This window comes from Indicator indicator, chromosome 8 (genome assembly GCF_027791375.1).
Source record: "Indicator indicator isolate 239-I01 chromosome 8, UM_Iind_1.1, whole genome shotgun sequence".
NCBI classification, from domain to species: domain Eukaryota; kingdom Metazoa; phylum Chordata; class Aves; order Piciformes; family Indicatoridae; genus Indicator; species Indicator indicator.
Genome location: NC_072017.1, coordinates 1,325,871 through 1,339,948, shown reverse-complemented (window position 1 = coordinate 1,339,948; position 14,078 = coordinate 1,325,871). Strand labels below are relative to the sequence as shown.

The following is a 14,078-nucleotide window of genomic DNA, read 5'->3' as shown; positions in this document are numbered from 1 at the left end:
GCAGCTGAGTGTAGTTGAGAGGTGTCCCTGGGCATGGTGGGGAGGTTGGAGGAGATAAGCTCTGAGCTCCCTTCCAGCCTGAGCCATTCTAGGACTCTATTATTCTATAAACTAATTTGTGGTAAAAATGATTAAGCCATGGGGACTAAAACTTCAGTTAGCAGAAATAAGGAAATGTACCTTTAGAACAGTCATCCATACTGTACACAGAGGTTTCTGTCAGTTTACTTTTGCAACAATAGGACATAGCTTCTTTAGCTCTTTCATTTATTAATTAGCAGCTTATGATGCTAGAGTTTTGGGGTACTACAAAAGTTGTCTTCTGTTCAATTTTATAATAACTGAAAGAATCCCATGGGTGACAGTACAACAGGAAAGCTACAATCAAGAACTGGAAGGGTTTTTACTTACTGATTTCAGCTTTGTTACTGTTTCTTCAAGCTCCTGTACTTCACTTTGCTTTCTTTCAATTTCTTTCTATCAACCAAAATGAACCTACATGTTAAAAGTTACATATTCAAAATGGCAATAATCCCTTTGCTACTACAAAGTTAAGGAAACAGACTATGTTTGAAAGAAATAAAGTATCATTAGTTCCTAATAATCTGCCAGACTTGAAGTTATGAACTGAAGGCACTGAAAATTGGATGGTAACACACCCAGGCTCTTCTAGAGGACCCCAATGAAACAAATGATTGCATGACTCCTCACAGCATAAGCCCTGCCAACCACAAGTTGCAAATATTACATGGCAATAGTTTTAAGGGTCTCAGAAATGTATTTTATACTAAACTAATAGAAGAAGAGAGACAGATTGCCTCTCACCTGAACTCATCTCACCTAATAAAGAGACAAAGTTGCTATGACCGATCAGCTTTCAGTGAGAAATTTTGTATGATGTTAAGTAAACTGGAAAAAGGTCTCTTTACCAAGTCATTAGGTCATCTCTTGCAATTCAAAGATACAAAACTACCTAAGAGCTGAGCAGATCCTTCACACTAACACATTAGTGATTACCTTTGCTTCTTCTATTTCCTTATCTGCAGTCTCCAGCACAATTTCCTTGTGTCTCTCCAACTGCTGTGCCAAGTGGTCTATTTCATTCAGTTCTTGGCAGAGTTGTTCATTTGTATTGCTCAGGTGGACCACCTCACTAGTCACATTTTGTTTCGTGTCCAGGAGGTCTTGAATGCGATTTTCAAGCTCTTTGTTTGTCTGCTGAAGACACTCAATCTGAAAGATATTTTTCATTAAAACATGGGTATGTGTTGTTCAGCTGGGTAGCAAAAGCTCCTCCCAATCTTCTGACATACAGCATCTCTACAGCTTAATGCTTATCAGCATGAAAAAAACCATGCTCATACCAAGGTGCAAGCTCAAGGAATTAATTACTGCAGTGTTCTTTATCAGCTCTTCAAAACCTGAGGCTTGTTCTAAGAACCAAGGACTGAAAAGCAGAGATCAGTGCAGAAACCTTTCTTGAGCATCAGTCTGGCAGAAGCAGTGCCTTCAGTTTCCCTAAGCTGCCCAGGATATGAGGGCACACTCTGCTCTCCACTTCTGTAGCATATTTGTTAGGCTTAGTCTCACTGTCAGTCCTTCATGAAAGTGAAGCTTTACAGATCAGATTCCCAAAACTCATCTGGCCTCCAACACACCTTAAACACAACACCCTCAGAAATCCTGCTCTACAAACATTGTTTTTCCCAGTATACCTTCCCCTCAGAGTCAAGGGAAGAGAGGCAGGGATGTAGAGTAGGAATAAAAACTCACACACAATAAATTACAGCAGCCAGAAGAATGAGAGCCTGGAGTATCTTTAAAGAGTCAAGCTAACAAGGTGCTCCACTTTCATCTCCACACAACTTTCCAACTAACTCCAGGAAGAACTATTACTGTAGACACAGAAGAAGGTCTGAGCCCACTCCTAGTCATGAATGCTATCACACAGAGATACCCAGCCACCTATTGGTAGAGGAGAAAACAGCCTGTTGGCACTGAGCCTCAGCAAACACTCTTGATGGGCCAGAGCCAGCTTTATGCAGCTCCAGTGATAGTTGACAGAGCCCTGGAGCAGGCTGCCCAGAGAGGTTGTGTAGTCTCCTTCTCTAGAGACTTTCCAAACCCACCTGTCTGTGTTCCTGGAGGTCCCTCCCAGCCCCTAGCATTCTGTGTGATTCTGATACAGATGTGAATTCATAGAATCCTTTAGCAAAACAGACTTTTAAAACAAGAAATGAAATGTCCTTAGAGAAGAACCACTGCCACCTGAAGACCAGAGCAAGGTCAACTGAGTGTAGATCTAACAGTGCTTTTCTTAAAGAGCCAGAAGTTTTGTGGGTTATTTTTGTTGGAATTGCTACTACCTCTAGTTTTGACTAACCAACACTTATAAATCCATTACCTGCAAATTCAAATGGGTGATAAGCTTCTCATTACTTTTATTTCTTGACTCCAAAGAGATAACCTCATGAGAACGTCCACCATCCAGTGCCAGCACCAGGCGCTCTATTTCCTTGTCTCTTAGCTCAACCTTTGACAGGGGGGAGGGGAAAAAAAAAAGTCTTTGCTATCTTCTATACCATTTAATAGAGCTTTTATTCAAATAAACACCTACATAGTTTTCAGTAAAAAAATATGCACCTAATAATGTCATTTTGATCTTTAATATTAATCTTTTTCCAGTAATGGATTTCTCTGAACAAAGAGGTTTCTCTGAAAGAAAAAGAAATCAAATCAATGAGAATTTGTCTAGAGACAGGCCAAGGGGGAATGGTTTGAAGCTGAGGCAGAGCAGGGTTAGAGTGGAGCTGAGGAAGAAGTTGTTGAGGAGGAGGGTGGTGAGACTCTGGCACAGGCTGCCCAGGGAGACTGTGGCTGCCTCCTGCCTGGGGGTGCTGAAGGCCAGGCTGGATGAGACCTTGAGCAGCTGAGTGTAGTTGAGAGGTGTCCCTGGGCATGGTGGGGAGGTTGGAGGAGATGAGTTCTGAGCTCCCTTCTAACCTGAGCCATTCTATGAATACTTCTGCACTAAAATTACAGAATCATAAGGAACTGGAAGGTGAAGAGGCCCAAGACAGTTGGCTAGCATTCAAGGAACACTTCTTCCAAACTCAGGACCAGAGCATACCAACAGGGAGGAAATGGAGAAGGGAAGCCAGGAGACCTGCATGCTTCAATAGGGAACTGCTGAGCAAAGTCAAGTTGAAGAGGAGAGTCTATAGGTCCTGGAAGGAGGAGCTGGCCACATGGGAGGAGCATAAGGCGGTTGTCAGAGGATGTAGGGAGGCTGCTAGGAAAGCTAAGGCCTCCTTGGAATTGAACCTTGCAAGGGAGGTCAAGGACAACAGAAAGGGCTTCTTGAAATCCATTGCAGGAAAACCTAACAGCAGAAACTAACAGAACAGAAACAATGTAGGCCTAGTGCTGAGTGAGGTGTGTGTCCTGCTGACAGGGGATACCTTAGGCATGCACAAATTCAACTTACAGTTATCAAGGTTAGCTTATTTAATGCATACACAATGTATACACATAGCAGCAGAAGAGGCTTTTGTCACTGCTGCTGTCTCCAGAGCAGAGGCAAGCCAGAATGATTGCGTTTCACATTGCTTTCCCAGGGAGGTCAATGACTGATAGCTAACAACCTGCACACATACCTGTTTGTTGTAATTTTTCATTCCACGTTCAGTGATCTCCAGTTTTTCCTGCAGCTCTTTGACTTCTGACTGGAGTTCATGAATTCTGCAATGCAGTAACACACTCTTTACGTGGATTCAAGGGAGAATCCCAGGTACAGAGCAATTCAATACCCTCTCTTTGCTCCTAAATGTATTTCACCAAAACACAGTTTTGTTCCTCCAAAACATTAATGTAGAAGCCATTCTTTGAGATATTGCAGTGGGTTAACCTTGGTTGGATGCCAGAGCTCCACCCAGCTGCTCTCACTTCCCCTCCTCAACAGGATGGGGGAGAAACTAAGATGGAAAAGCTCTGGGTCAAGGTAAAGACAAGAAGATTTATCAATTGCTGTCACCAGTGACAGACTCAACTTGGAGAAGACCAATTTAATTTATCCTCAATTAAAAATAGAGTGGGAACATCTTCCTCCCACTCTGATCTTTTCCAAGCTGAACCTCACTTCATTTCTAACTTGAAGGAACTGATTTAGGGACCAGAACCCCAGACACTGTCTTACTGATAGAAGGAGATGCTTTAACCCTGATGGGTGGCAAACCCTGGGAACAGAGTGCAGCTAGAAAGGAAAACATAGATAGGTTGACTCCCAGTAGTCACTGTGACCTAAGGGAGTTATGCAGGGACCTGGTAACAAGAACAAAGCAAAACTTAGGACAGAATTATGGAATCCCTTTATCTCTTGCTTGACGTGTGCTTAAGCCTTCTGAAAAATATATGCATTCGTGTGATACTTTCTCTCTGTAGCCAATCATGAATTTACAACTGTAGTATGGACATACCAATGACCAATTACAAGTTGCCTTCTGATATTATGTTAACCTATATAAAGAAAAAGCTTTGTACAATAAATCAACACTTGGCTTGCATCAGGCCTCGTCCCGTCTCTCCATCACAGCATAATGGTGACCCTCGATGTGATGAGGCAATAACCACTATACTGTGGCCTGCTGCGACGTCCCACAGAACTTAAGTGAGCTGCTGAAAGGAAGCAGGACGCCGGCCGGCAACATATCATCCCTCCAGGAAGTGAGGTGAGCTGTGGGAAACTGAAATGGGGAATCAAGAGTTGTCCCCAGAGAGAGACGTATATGAACTAATTAATGCACTCCTTAAAAAGCATGGCAAAGTTATTTCTGGCCATGATCTTGGAGTAGCACTGAAGCGGGTGCCAGAAAAAATCCCCACAGTTACAGCATGGACAGCGGTATGGGGCAGCAGGAGGAGATGGCCCCTGGCTGGGCCATCACGAGTCTCAGAGCGGCAGTGCCAGCCACAGCAGGGAGCCAAGCGGCGACCCCCGTGCTGGCTCTGGCTTGTCCCGTGGAGGAGGCGGCGGCTGCGGCTCCCATTGCTCTCGTCTATCAGCAGCGGCACTAGTGTTTACAGACCTTGATTCTTTAAAGAAATGTCACAGTTTTTTCATCAAGAAATTAATGAAAAAGCAACCTTGGAGCTGAAGGCAGTGCTCATGCAGTCAGAACCTTCACTTCAAAGCTGGAAAATCTGCACATTTCTGAAGACAACAGCATGTGAACAACGAAAAGAAAAAAAGAAAAAAGTGTCTTCTCTACTGCCGTTTGCCTCCCCCCCTTTTCTCTCCCCCCCTTCCTTCTCCCTCCTTATCTCACTCCCTTTTTTCACTCCCTGTTGAAGGTCTGCAGAAACCTGTGTTGTAATTTTAAAGTAACAGTGTTAAGTTTTGTTAAGAAAGGTATTTCACCATTTCATGAATGCAACTGATATCTATGTATTGTTTTTATCATTACTTCTGATTGTAAGGGATTTGAGCTTTTAAGTTTTTAGTGATTATGTTAAAGTATTTTTCCTAATTAACAAGCATAATACCATGTAAGTGCTACTGGTTTTATGAGTTTATAGGTTAAGGTTTCTTTTTTTCCTTTTTTCTGGTTCAAACCTCTCTTTTTTTTTTGAGTGTGCTGGCAATTTCAAAAAGAGCTCTATATACATATGGTAAATAAGTTTTCATTTTGAAAAGCGCGCTTTATATAATATAACATCTTTTTTGTTGTTTTCTTTCACATTACTTTGATGATTTAATTTTCACATAGTTCTTTAAGTTTTTAGGTCTTTTTTGGTATTAGCAGTTTATTAAGACTTTATTTTAGAAACGTTATAGAATGTTGTTTTGGTCTTTGTGGTTATAAAGGTTTTAAAATAAGGATTATATTTCTGATGCCAGCATGGCAGAACACCACACTCAAAGGATGGGACAAACAGCAGTGCCCGTGAAGCTGACAATCAGCTGACCACTGAGTCTGACCACAGTGCCTGTTTAACTGAGATCAGAAGCACTGATCTGAAGCTGACTGCATGAGTGTCCCCGGAGGAAACATCTCATTCGGGACTGAATGTTTCAATGCCTTAATGTCATGTAATTAGAGAATATGTTTATGTAGATTTATTTGTTAACTCACCAGAATGTTATAGTTAAACAGTGGTTACCCAGGAATAGACAAATAGCCCAGCCTATCTATCTGGTAAAATTAATTCATTCTTGCAACTGTGGGGTATCGCTCATGTTCCCTGTGTTCCTTATTCCCTCACACAGTACACTGAAGTGACTTTTGCAAAAACTAAAGAGGGGGAATGGCAGGGGCCTCCTCAGAGGCCTGGTTAAACAAAGCTATGTATGTTTTACATTTTAAAATTTAAATTTTTTGCAGCTTCCTAATGATTCCCAGGAAACCCCAATGACACGTCACTTCAATTATTTGACTACCATCAGCGCATTAATAACCTCGGGTGGAGGATATGCTTGTGTCTCAACAGGTTTTGGACTGTATTGGGTCTCAGTGCTTTCATCATCCTTTGGATGCTGACTGCAGCAGCAGCCTTGCAGATCTCAAAGCAACCACAGCAAAATGTGTGGGTCACGCTTGCCAAGGCCATAGGACGAGACATTCTGTGCCTCTCCGTATCAACGCCTGCCAATCCCTTCAGCACCTGTCTGGTGGGCATATCAGTGAATGGGTAAAAGGACATCACTGAAAAACCTGAGCCACTGAACTTGAAAAGATCATTCTACATGTGCTTCCTGGCACACTTAAAAGTTTTCATAGTTTTGGGTGTAAAGGATTTGAAAAGACAAATCTGACTAGCCTCAAGAGATAAGTATGTTAGGATTGGTAAGAATGGATTACTGTGTTGTGTTTAATTCTACATCAGACAAGGCCACTGATATTCAGGATGTTACTCCAGCAGGGAAGAGGTACAGAAATTATACTGCATGGTGCAATCGAGCTGAATTCATAGAAGTGAAGAGGCATTCCCATCCTCATTATCTGCCTGCAGGTGTTTTCCTTATTTGTGGGGATAGAGCCTGGCCAGCTCTGCCCTCACAAATCAGAGGAGGACTTCGCAGTCTTGGTCCTTTAACCATTTTGGTTGACTTCGTAGTCTTGCTAAAACAATCATTTATGCTTTTGCTGTTTTGCTTTTTTTATTGCTTTTTTTACCCTGTATATTGCAATGTTTATAAGGTTTAATTAATCGATCACTCAAGAGAATCTTTATCGCTCAACAGGAAGGGGGAAATGAAGGAATTGATTTAGGCACCAGAACCCCAGACACTGTCTTACTGATAGAAGGAGATGCTTTAACCCTGGGAGTGGCAGGGGGTGGCAAACCCTGGGAACAGAGTGCAGCTAGAAAGGAAAACATAGATAGGTTGACTCCCAGTAGTCACTGTGACCTAAGGGAGTTATGCAGGGACCTGGTAACAAGAACAAAGCAAAACTTAGGACAGAATTATGGAATCCCTTTATCTCTTGCCTGACGTATGCTTAAGCCTTCTGAAAAATATATGCGTTCATGTGATACTTTCTCTCTGTAGCCAATCATGAATTTACAACTGTAGTATGGACATACCAATGACCAATTACAAGCTGCCTTCTGATATGATGTTAACCTATATAAAGAAAAAGCTTTGTACAATAAATCAACACTTGGCTTGCATCAGGCCTCGTCCCGTCTCTCACCTCACAGCACTCTCATACCTCCCCCTCCCCCAGTGGTGCAGCAGGGATGGGGCATGCAACTGTGGTCAGTTCACAAAGCTTTGTAATACTGCATCATGCTTCAGGGCATAGCCTCCTGTTCCAGCATAGGCTCCTCCACGGGCTGCAGTGTAGGTGTCTGCTCTGATATGGTCCTCCATGGGCTGCAGTGTAGGCATCTGCTCTGATGTGGTCCTCCATGGGCTGCAGTGTAGGTATCTGCTCTGATATGGTCCCCCATGGCCTGCAGTGTAGGCATCTGCTCTGATATGGTCCTCCATGGGCTGCAGTGTAGGCATCTGCTCTGATGTGGTCCTCCATGGGCTGCAGTGTAGGTATCTGCTCTGATGTGGTCCTCCATGGGCTGCAGTGTAGGTGTCTGCTCTGATATGGTCCTCCATGGGCTGCAGTGTAGGCATCTGCTCTGATGTGGTCCTCCACGGGCTGCAGTGTAGGTGTCTGCTCTGATATGGTCCCCCATGGCCTGCAGTGTAGGCATCTGCTCTGATGTGGTCCTCCACGGGCTGCAGTGTAGGTGTCTGCTCTGATACGGTCCCCCATGGCCTGCAGTGTAGGTGTCTGCTCTGATGTGGTCCTCCATGGGCTGCAGTGTAGGTGTCTGCTCTGATATGGTCCCCCATGGCCTGCAGTGTAGGTATCTGCTCTGATGTGGTCCTCCATGGGCTGCAGTGTAGGTGTCTGCTCTGATACAGTCCCCCATGGCCTGCAGTGTAGGTATCTGCTCTGATATGGTCCCCCATGGCCTGCAGTGTAGGTGTCTGCTCTGATACGGTCCCCCATGGCCTGCAGTGTAGGCATCTGCTCTGATACGGTCCCCCATGGCCTGCAGTGTAGGTATCTGCTCTGATGTGGTCCTCCATGGCCTGCAGTGTAGGCATCTGCTCTGATGTGGTCCTCCATGGCCTGCAGTGTAGGTATCTGCTCTGATGTGGTCCTCCATGGGCTGCAGTGTAGGTATCTGCTCTGATATGGTCCCCCATGGGCTGCAGTGTAGGTGTCTGCTCTGATATGGTCCCCCATGGGCTGCAGTGTAGGTATCTGCTCTGATATGGTCCCCCATGGGCTGCAGTGTAGGTATCTGCTCTGATATGGTCCTCCATGGGCGGCAGTGTAGGTATTTGCTCTGACATGGTCCTCCATGGGCTGCAGTACAGATATCTGCTCTGATGCTACGCCCTCCACAGGCTGCACAGAAAGTCTGTATCCCCACGGTCTTCTCCATGGGCTGCACAGCAGTCACTGCTTTTCTGCTTCTACCACCTCTTCTTCCCTCTTCACTGACTTTGTTGTCCACAGGTTTGTTTCTGTCACATTGTTCTTACTCCTCCCTCTCACTGCTGCTGCTAGCATCATGTTTTAGCCTTTCTTTCACATATTTTCACAGGGGCTGATGGGCTTAGCTGTGACCCACAGTGGCTGTTTTGAAGCCAGGTGGAACTGGATGTGCCCAGCACAGGGTAGCTGTTGGTTTCTTCTCAGAGAGGCCATTCTTGCAGCCCCCCCACTACCAACACCTTGCCAGGTAAACTGTCCTCAGATACATTCCAAATAAGAAAAAGGAATTGTACCTTTCACAGTACAGGTTCACAAGCCAAAAACAGTATTACCAAAAATCAAGGTACTTGAATTTTCCAAAACCCATAGGAAAAATCAGTTAAGTCCTATACAAAACACTACACCCTAATGGCTTCTTTTCCAGAAATTAAATATACCAGTAAACCCATGAGAGAAATCTTAGGAGGAGTCCTTTAAGGAAATAAGCAGCTTCTGAAATATCCATTGCAACTTGTCCATCACTAAGCAAGACCTCTGCTGCTCTTCACACACAAACAAAATACCCTTTTGTTTGAGGCAAACTGGAGAGACAGGAAGGGGGTGGGGGGTGGCAAATCCCTGCAAGTATTGAACAGTCATCCTTCAGATGTGGGAAGTGCTTTAGCTTACCGATTATCAGCCACCTGAAGGAGGTCTGCAATGTAAGGGTCCTCTGGCTGAGGAACTGGGTAGGAGCTGACCCCAGAGGGGGGCACAGGCTGGTCGAGCTGCATGCGCTGGCGCCTGAAGGGAATGCTTCTCTTCCTGCCACCTGGAAGCCCAAAGGGTTGTTACTTAGGGTCAGAGCAAGGCAGCTGTTGGCTGTAACAAAAAGCTGACATTTCCTGCTTATGCCACTGCTCCTGAACTGTCATCCTGCACCATCTGAGTTGGTATCATTTGCACATCGCAGACACCACCTTTCTCACAGGTTGGTTTCAGCTTTGTCCAAGTTCACTTTTACCAGAAGGAAACATGCAAAGTTCAGTAGAAGTCATTTTCTCCACTGTTCAAGGCCCTAAACATTCAACAGCTCAGCCTTGTTCAATCTGCTTGTGATTTGCCTTGCTACAAAAGCTGAACCAAACCATCAAAGACATTTTCACATTTGATAGCTATTTTATGACTGAACTAACATCTGTATTGTTTAGTAATAGGTTTTTTCCTCCTATCCTGTTGTCACTTTGGTGAATGACAATCATAGGCATATCACGTGGAGCAGGTTATTTGCTTGCATGGCAGCATTATATTAAAACTAAAGCAATAAAGAGAAGGGAAAAAAGATACTGGAAGCTTTCAGAGGGTTGCAATGTGGTTTGTGGACAGATTTTGCATCTTGCTACTTTGGTATCTTTGTTACAATAATCTGAAGTGGTCACACATCATCAATTAGCTGTCAAAAAGCTTCAAATATCAAACAACCTGCCTCTGACTGAACTAGGTGCAGCATTTCAGCTGTGGATTCACATCCACATTCCAGCTCCATAATTTTCTACTGAGCCTAACTTTGTATCCATCTCTGTCCCTGACACAAGAGCTGTGCTAAAGAAAATTCTTCCCTACAAAGAACTGAATTCAGAGCCCAAACTTTCCAAGTAATGTTATTCTACTGGAGAGTTATTTTACTGTAGTAACTCGTCTTAGAGGAAAAAACCCAAACCATTACATTCTGAAGAGCCAAAACCAGCCCAGAGTTAGAGTAATTGCAATTATTTACACTCACCAGGTGTTTGCACCACTGCTTGCAGATTCTTCTCCTGAAGCTGCTGAATTTTTTCAGTCTTCGCTTTGTTCTCCTTTTCCAGCATTTTAATTTTATGCACATATTGGTTATTCAGGAATTTCAAGTCAGAGGTGTCATGTTCAACCCTCCTCAAGGAGGCTTTCAAATCTTCAAGGGAGACAAAAAGCTGTATTATTGTTTTTCCTGGTAGCAGCAACACAGACATAAAGGGAATCCTCTATTCTTTTTCTAGAACAAGAACGTTTCCAATACACATACATGTGTGTGTGTATAGATATAAAACCACACACAAATACGTATTTGTTATACAAATAAAACACCTCTGTAGGATAAAGGCACATAGAGTCATAGACTGGCTCAGGCTGGAAGGGACCTCAGAGCTCATCTCCTCCAACCTCCCCACCATGCCCAGGGACACCTCTCAACTACACTCAGCTGCTCAAGGTCTCATCCAGCCTGGCCTTCAGCACCCCCAGGCAGGAGGCAGCCACAGCCTCCCTGGGCAGCCTGTGCCAGAGTCTCACCACCTACTCAAAAACTTCTTCCTCAGCTCCACTCTAACCCTCCTCTGCCTCAGCCTCAAACCATTGCCCCTTGGCCTGTCTCTAGACCCCCTTAGGAGAAGTTCCTCTGCAGCCTTCCTGCAGGATCCCTTCAGGTCCTGGCAGGCAGCTCTAAGGTCCCCCCAGAGTCTTCTCTTCTCCAGACTGAACACCCCCAGCTCCTTCAGCCTGGCCTCACAGCAGAGCTGCCGCAGCCCTTGGATCATCTTTTGTGGCCTCCTTTGGACTCTCTCCAACAAATCTGTGTCCCCCTTCTGCTGGGGACACCAGAACTGGAGGCACTATTGGAGTATTTAAGAGCAGTATTTGAGCATTTCAAAGTATGAAAGCATATGGTAAAAAGTTCTAACATTTTCATGTTTGATCACAACACTTCCCATGATCTCAGAAGCTTTTTAACTAAAAGAGAAATGTGTGTGGATTCTAAGGCACCAAAGTCCATGACCACTCACAAGTTACAGATGAATCTGCAGGTCAAGGATTTGGCTGCAGTTTGGCAGTGAAGGATTAAAAAACAATCATCACTTTGATGTTACCTTTAACATGTCGCTCAGATTGTTCCTTCAGCTTCAAGATTTCTAAATGGAGCTCATTATTTTCCCTGGTAAGCTGAGCATTCTCTGTTTTGTAAGGTTCCAAAATAGCATCAAAATTGCTGCTCTCCTTCTCATTTTTCCCAGCAGATAATTTCGCAGTGCGCAAGCTCTCAGTTGTATGAACAAGGTCACTGGAATGAAAGAGCATCAAACACGTGGGTAAGGTTAGCAGCACTTACACTGCAGATGTCAAGATTTATGATGGCCTGAGAAACTAAACCCTTTACCTGATATCATGCTAACTGCAGAACAAATTGGGCCTGAGAAACTAAACCCTTTGCCTGATACCGTGCTAACTACAGAACAAATTGGGTCAAAGAGTGAACATTCATGTCAGAAAAACCAAAGGCAGGAATCAATAACATAAAAGGAAGGACAGGGCAAATGTTAAAAACTCACAAGAATTTAGAAAGTGTATAAGGAGTTTATTCAGTGAACTGGAGTGCATTCAGAGGAGTGTGTCCAGCAGATCCAGGGAGGTTCTCCTCCCTCTCTACTCTGTCCTAGTGAGGCCACACCTGGAATATTGCATCCAGTTCTGGGCTCCCCAGTTCAAGAGGGACAAGGATCTGCTGGAGAGAGTCCAAGGGAGGGCTACAAGGATGCTGAAGGGACTGGAGCACTGCCTGGGGAGGAGAGGCTGAGAGCCTTGGGGCTGGTTAGTCTGGAGAAGAGAAGACTGAGAGGGGATCTGATCAATGTCTATCAATATTTGAGGGCTGGGATCAAGAGGGAGGGGACAGGCTCTGCTCAGTTGCACCCTGGGATAGGACAAGGGACAATGGATATAAACTACGGCACAGGAGGTTCCACCTCAACATGAGGAGAAACTTCCTCACTGTGAGGGTCTCAGAGCACTGGAACAGGCTGCCCAGAGAGGTTGTGATCCTGTGAACCCTATTTCCTATATCAAGCAAGATACTCAACACTGGCAAAAGGATTTCCTTCTCCAAGCACTGTGTAAGTTGTAGCACTACTCACACCACAGAGGAAACTTGAAGTAAAGAATTAAAAAGGCCAGCTGGTAAGAGTAGCTAATACTGGCAGTGTTTCTATGGAGATCAGAAGCTCCACAAGGGAGATTAGCAGCAAGTAGCTATAAACATTGTGGTAAAAATCAAGTCAGTGATTGAGGGATTAAACCTATCTGTTAGACACCAGAACGAGATTTCCTGCTGAAGGCAGATGACTCCACATCTGTTCTTCCATCTGCATTAGATGCTGGAGAGCAACAGACCCAGAACATTTGCACGTTCAGCTAAATGTGACTGGATTACCATGGAAATTACTGTTTGCAATCACATCAAAGCCATGAAACATAAATATATTAAGAAAGTCACCTGAAAAACTGTTTTTCCTCTGTGTCCTGTAAAAACTGCAGATAACAAATTTAAACTTCTCCAACTGAGACACTAAAAAACAGAGCTGTAAAGGCTTTATTTTAAATCATGATACAGGCCACAGGGATTATTTTCCATGCAACCAGTTGTAATAGCGTCCTTTAAGCACATATCAATAGTGACTATTCCTGGCTCCTTCAGAAAGTTAGAAAAGTTGAATTTTAGAATGATTAGAGTTATTTTAGAAACATTTCTGCTGAATTAAATGAAATCTTCAGATGTTCTCAGCACTTAAGCAAACCCGTCTGACTTCATCATATGCAAGAACTCGGTGTTAGCTCTGAAATCAGATTGCTTGAACACTCTCTTCAGGCTAAGCACAGCAAAAAATCAAGCAGTATCTACCACATGATTACTCTGGGAACCTTTTTCAATACCTGAAAAGCTTTTCCACCAAAGGTAAGCTCTCCACTCCCAGTGGTTGCCTATAGCCCAGCTGATCTAGCCGCTTCCTGAGGTTGATGAACCTTCTCTCTGCAGTGGCAGTCATTGCAAAGCAGCTTTTGTCACACCTGCAAAAGACCATGTGGTATAGCACTTGTCCTTTAAAACAGGAAGAGCAGAGAAAAGGAATGGCAGAAACATTTATTGTGTACGAAACACAGTGTATAAACACGGCCTGAAAATGTAAGCAAACAAGAAGAGGATCGTAGAGCAATGAAAAGCTGGAAATGTTCACAGCATTTCTTTAGGTCTTTGCCTTGGCAACTAATTTTCCTGACAGCTTC

At 44.1% G+C, this 14,078-nt stretch overlaps 1 protein-coding gene across 1 annotated transcript in view; it reads right to left on the bottom strand.

Moving 5' to 3' along the window:
• Positions 1-13,840, bottom strand: part of CEP135 (centrosomal protein 135) — a 29,400-nt gene extending 15,560 nt beyond the window's left edge. The window contains exons 1-8 of the mRNA XM_054383284.1: positions 13,728-13,840; positions 11,891-12,081; positions 10,771-10,938; positions 9,678-9,819; positions 3,657-3,741; positions 2,405-2,533; positions 1,018-1,233; positions 412-477 (exon numbers count right to left, since the gene is read on the bottom strand). Of these exons, the coding sequence (XP_054239259.1) occupies positions 412-477; positions 1,018-1,233; positions 2,405-2,533; positions 3,657-3,741; positions 9,678-9,819; positions 10,771-10,938; positions 11,891-12,081; positions 13,728-13,840 (1,110 nt within the window). The remainder of the gene's footprint in view (positions 1-411; positions 478-1,017; positions 1,234-2,404; positions 2,534-3,656; positions 3,742-9,677; positions 9,820-10,770; positions 10,939-11,890; positions 12,082-13,727) is intronic.
• Between the last annotated feature and the right edge of the window lie 238 nt (positions 13,841-14,078).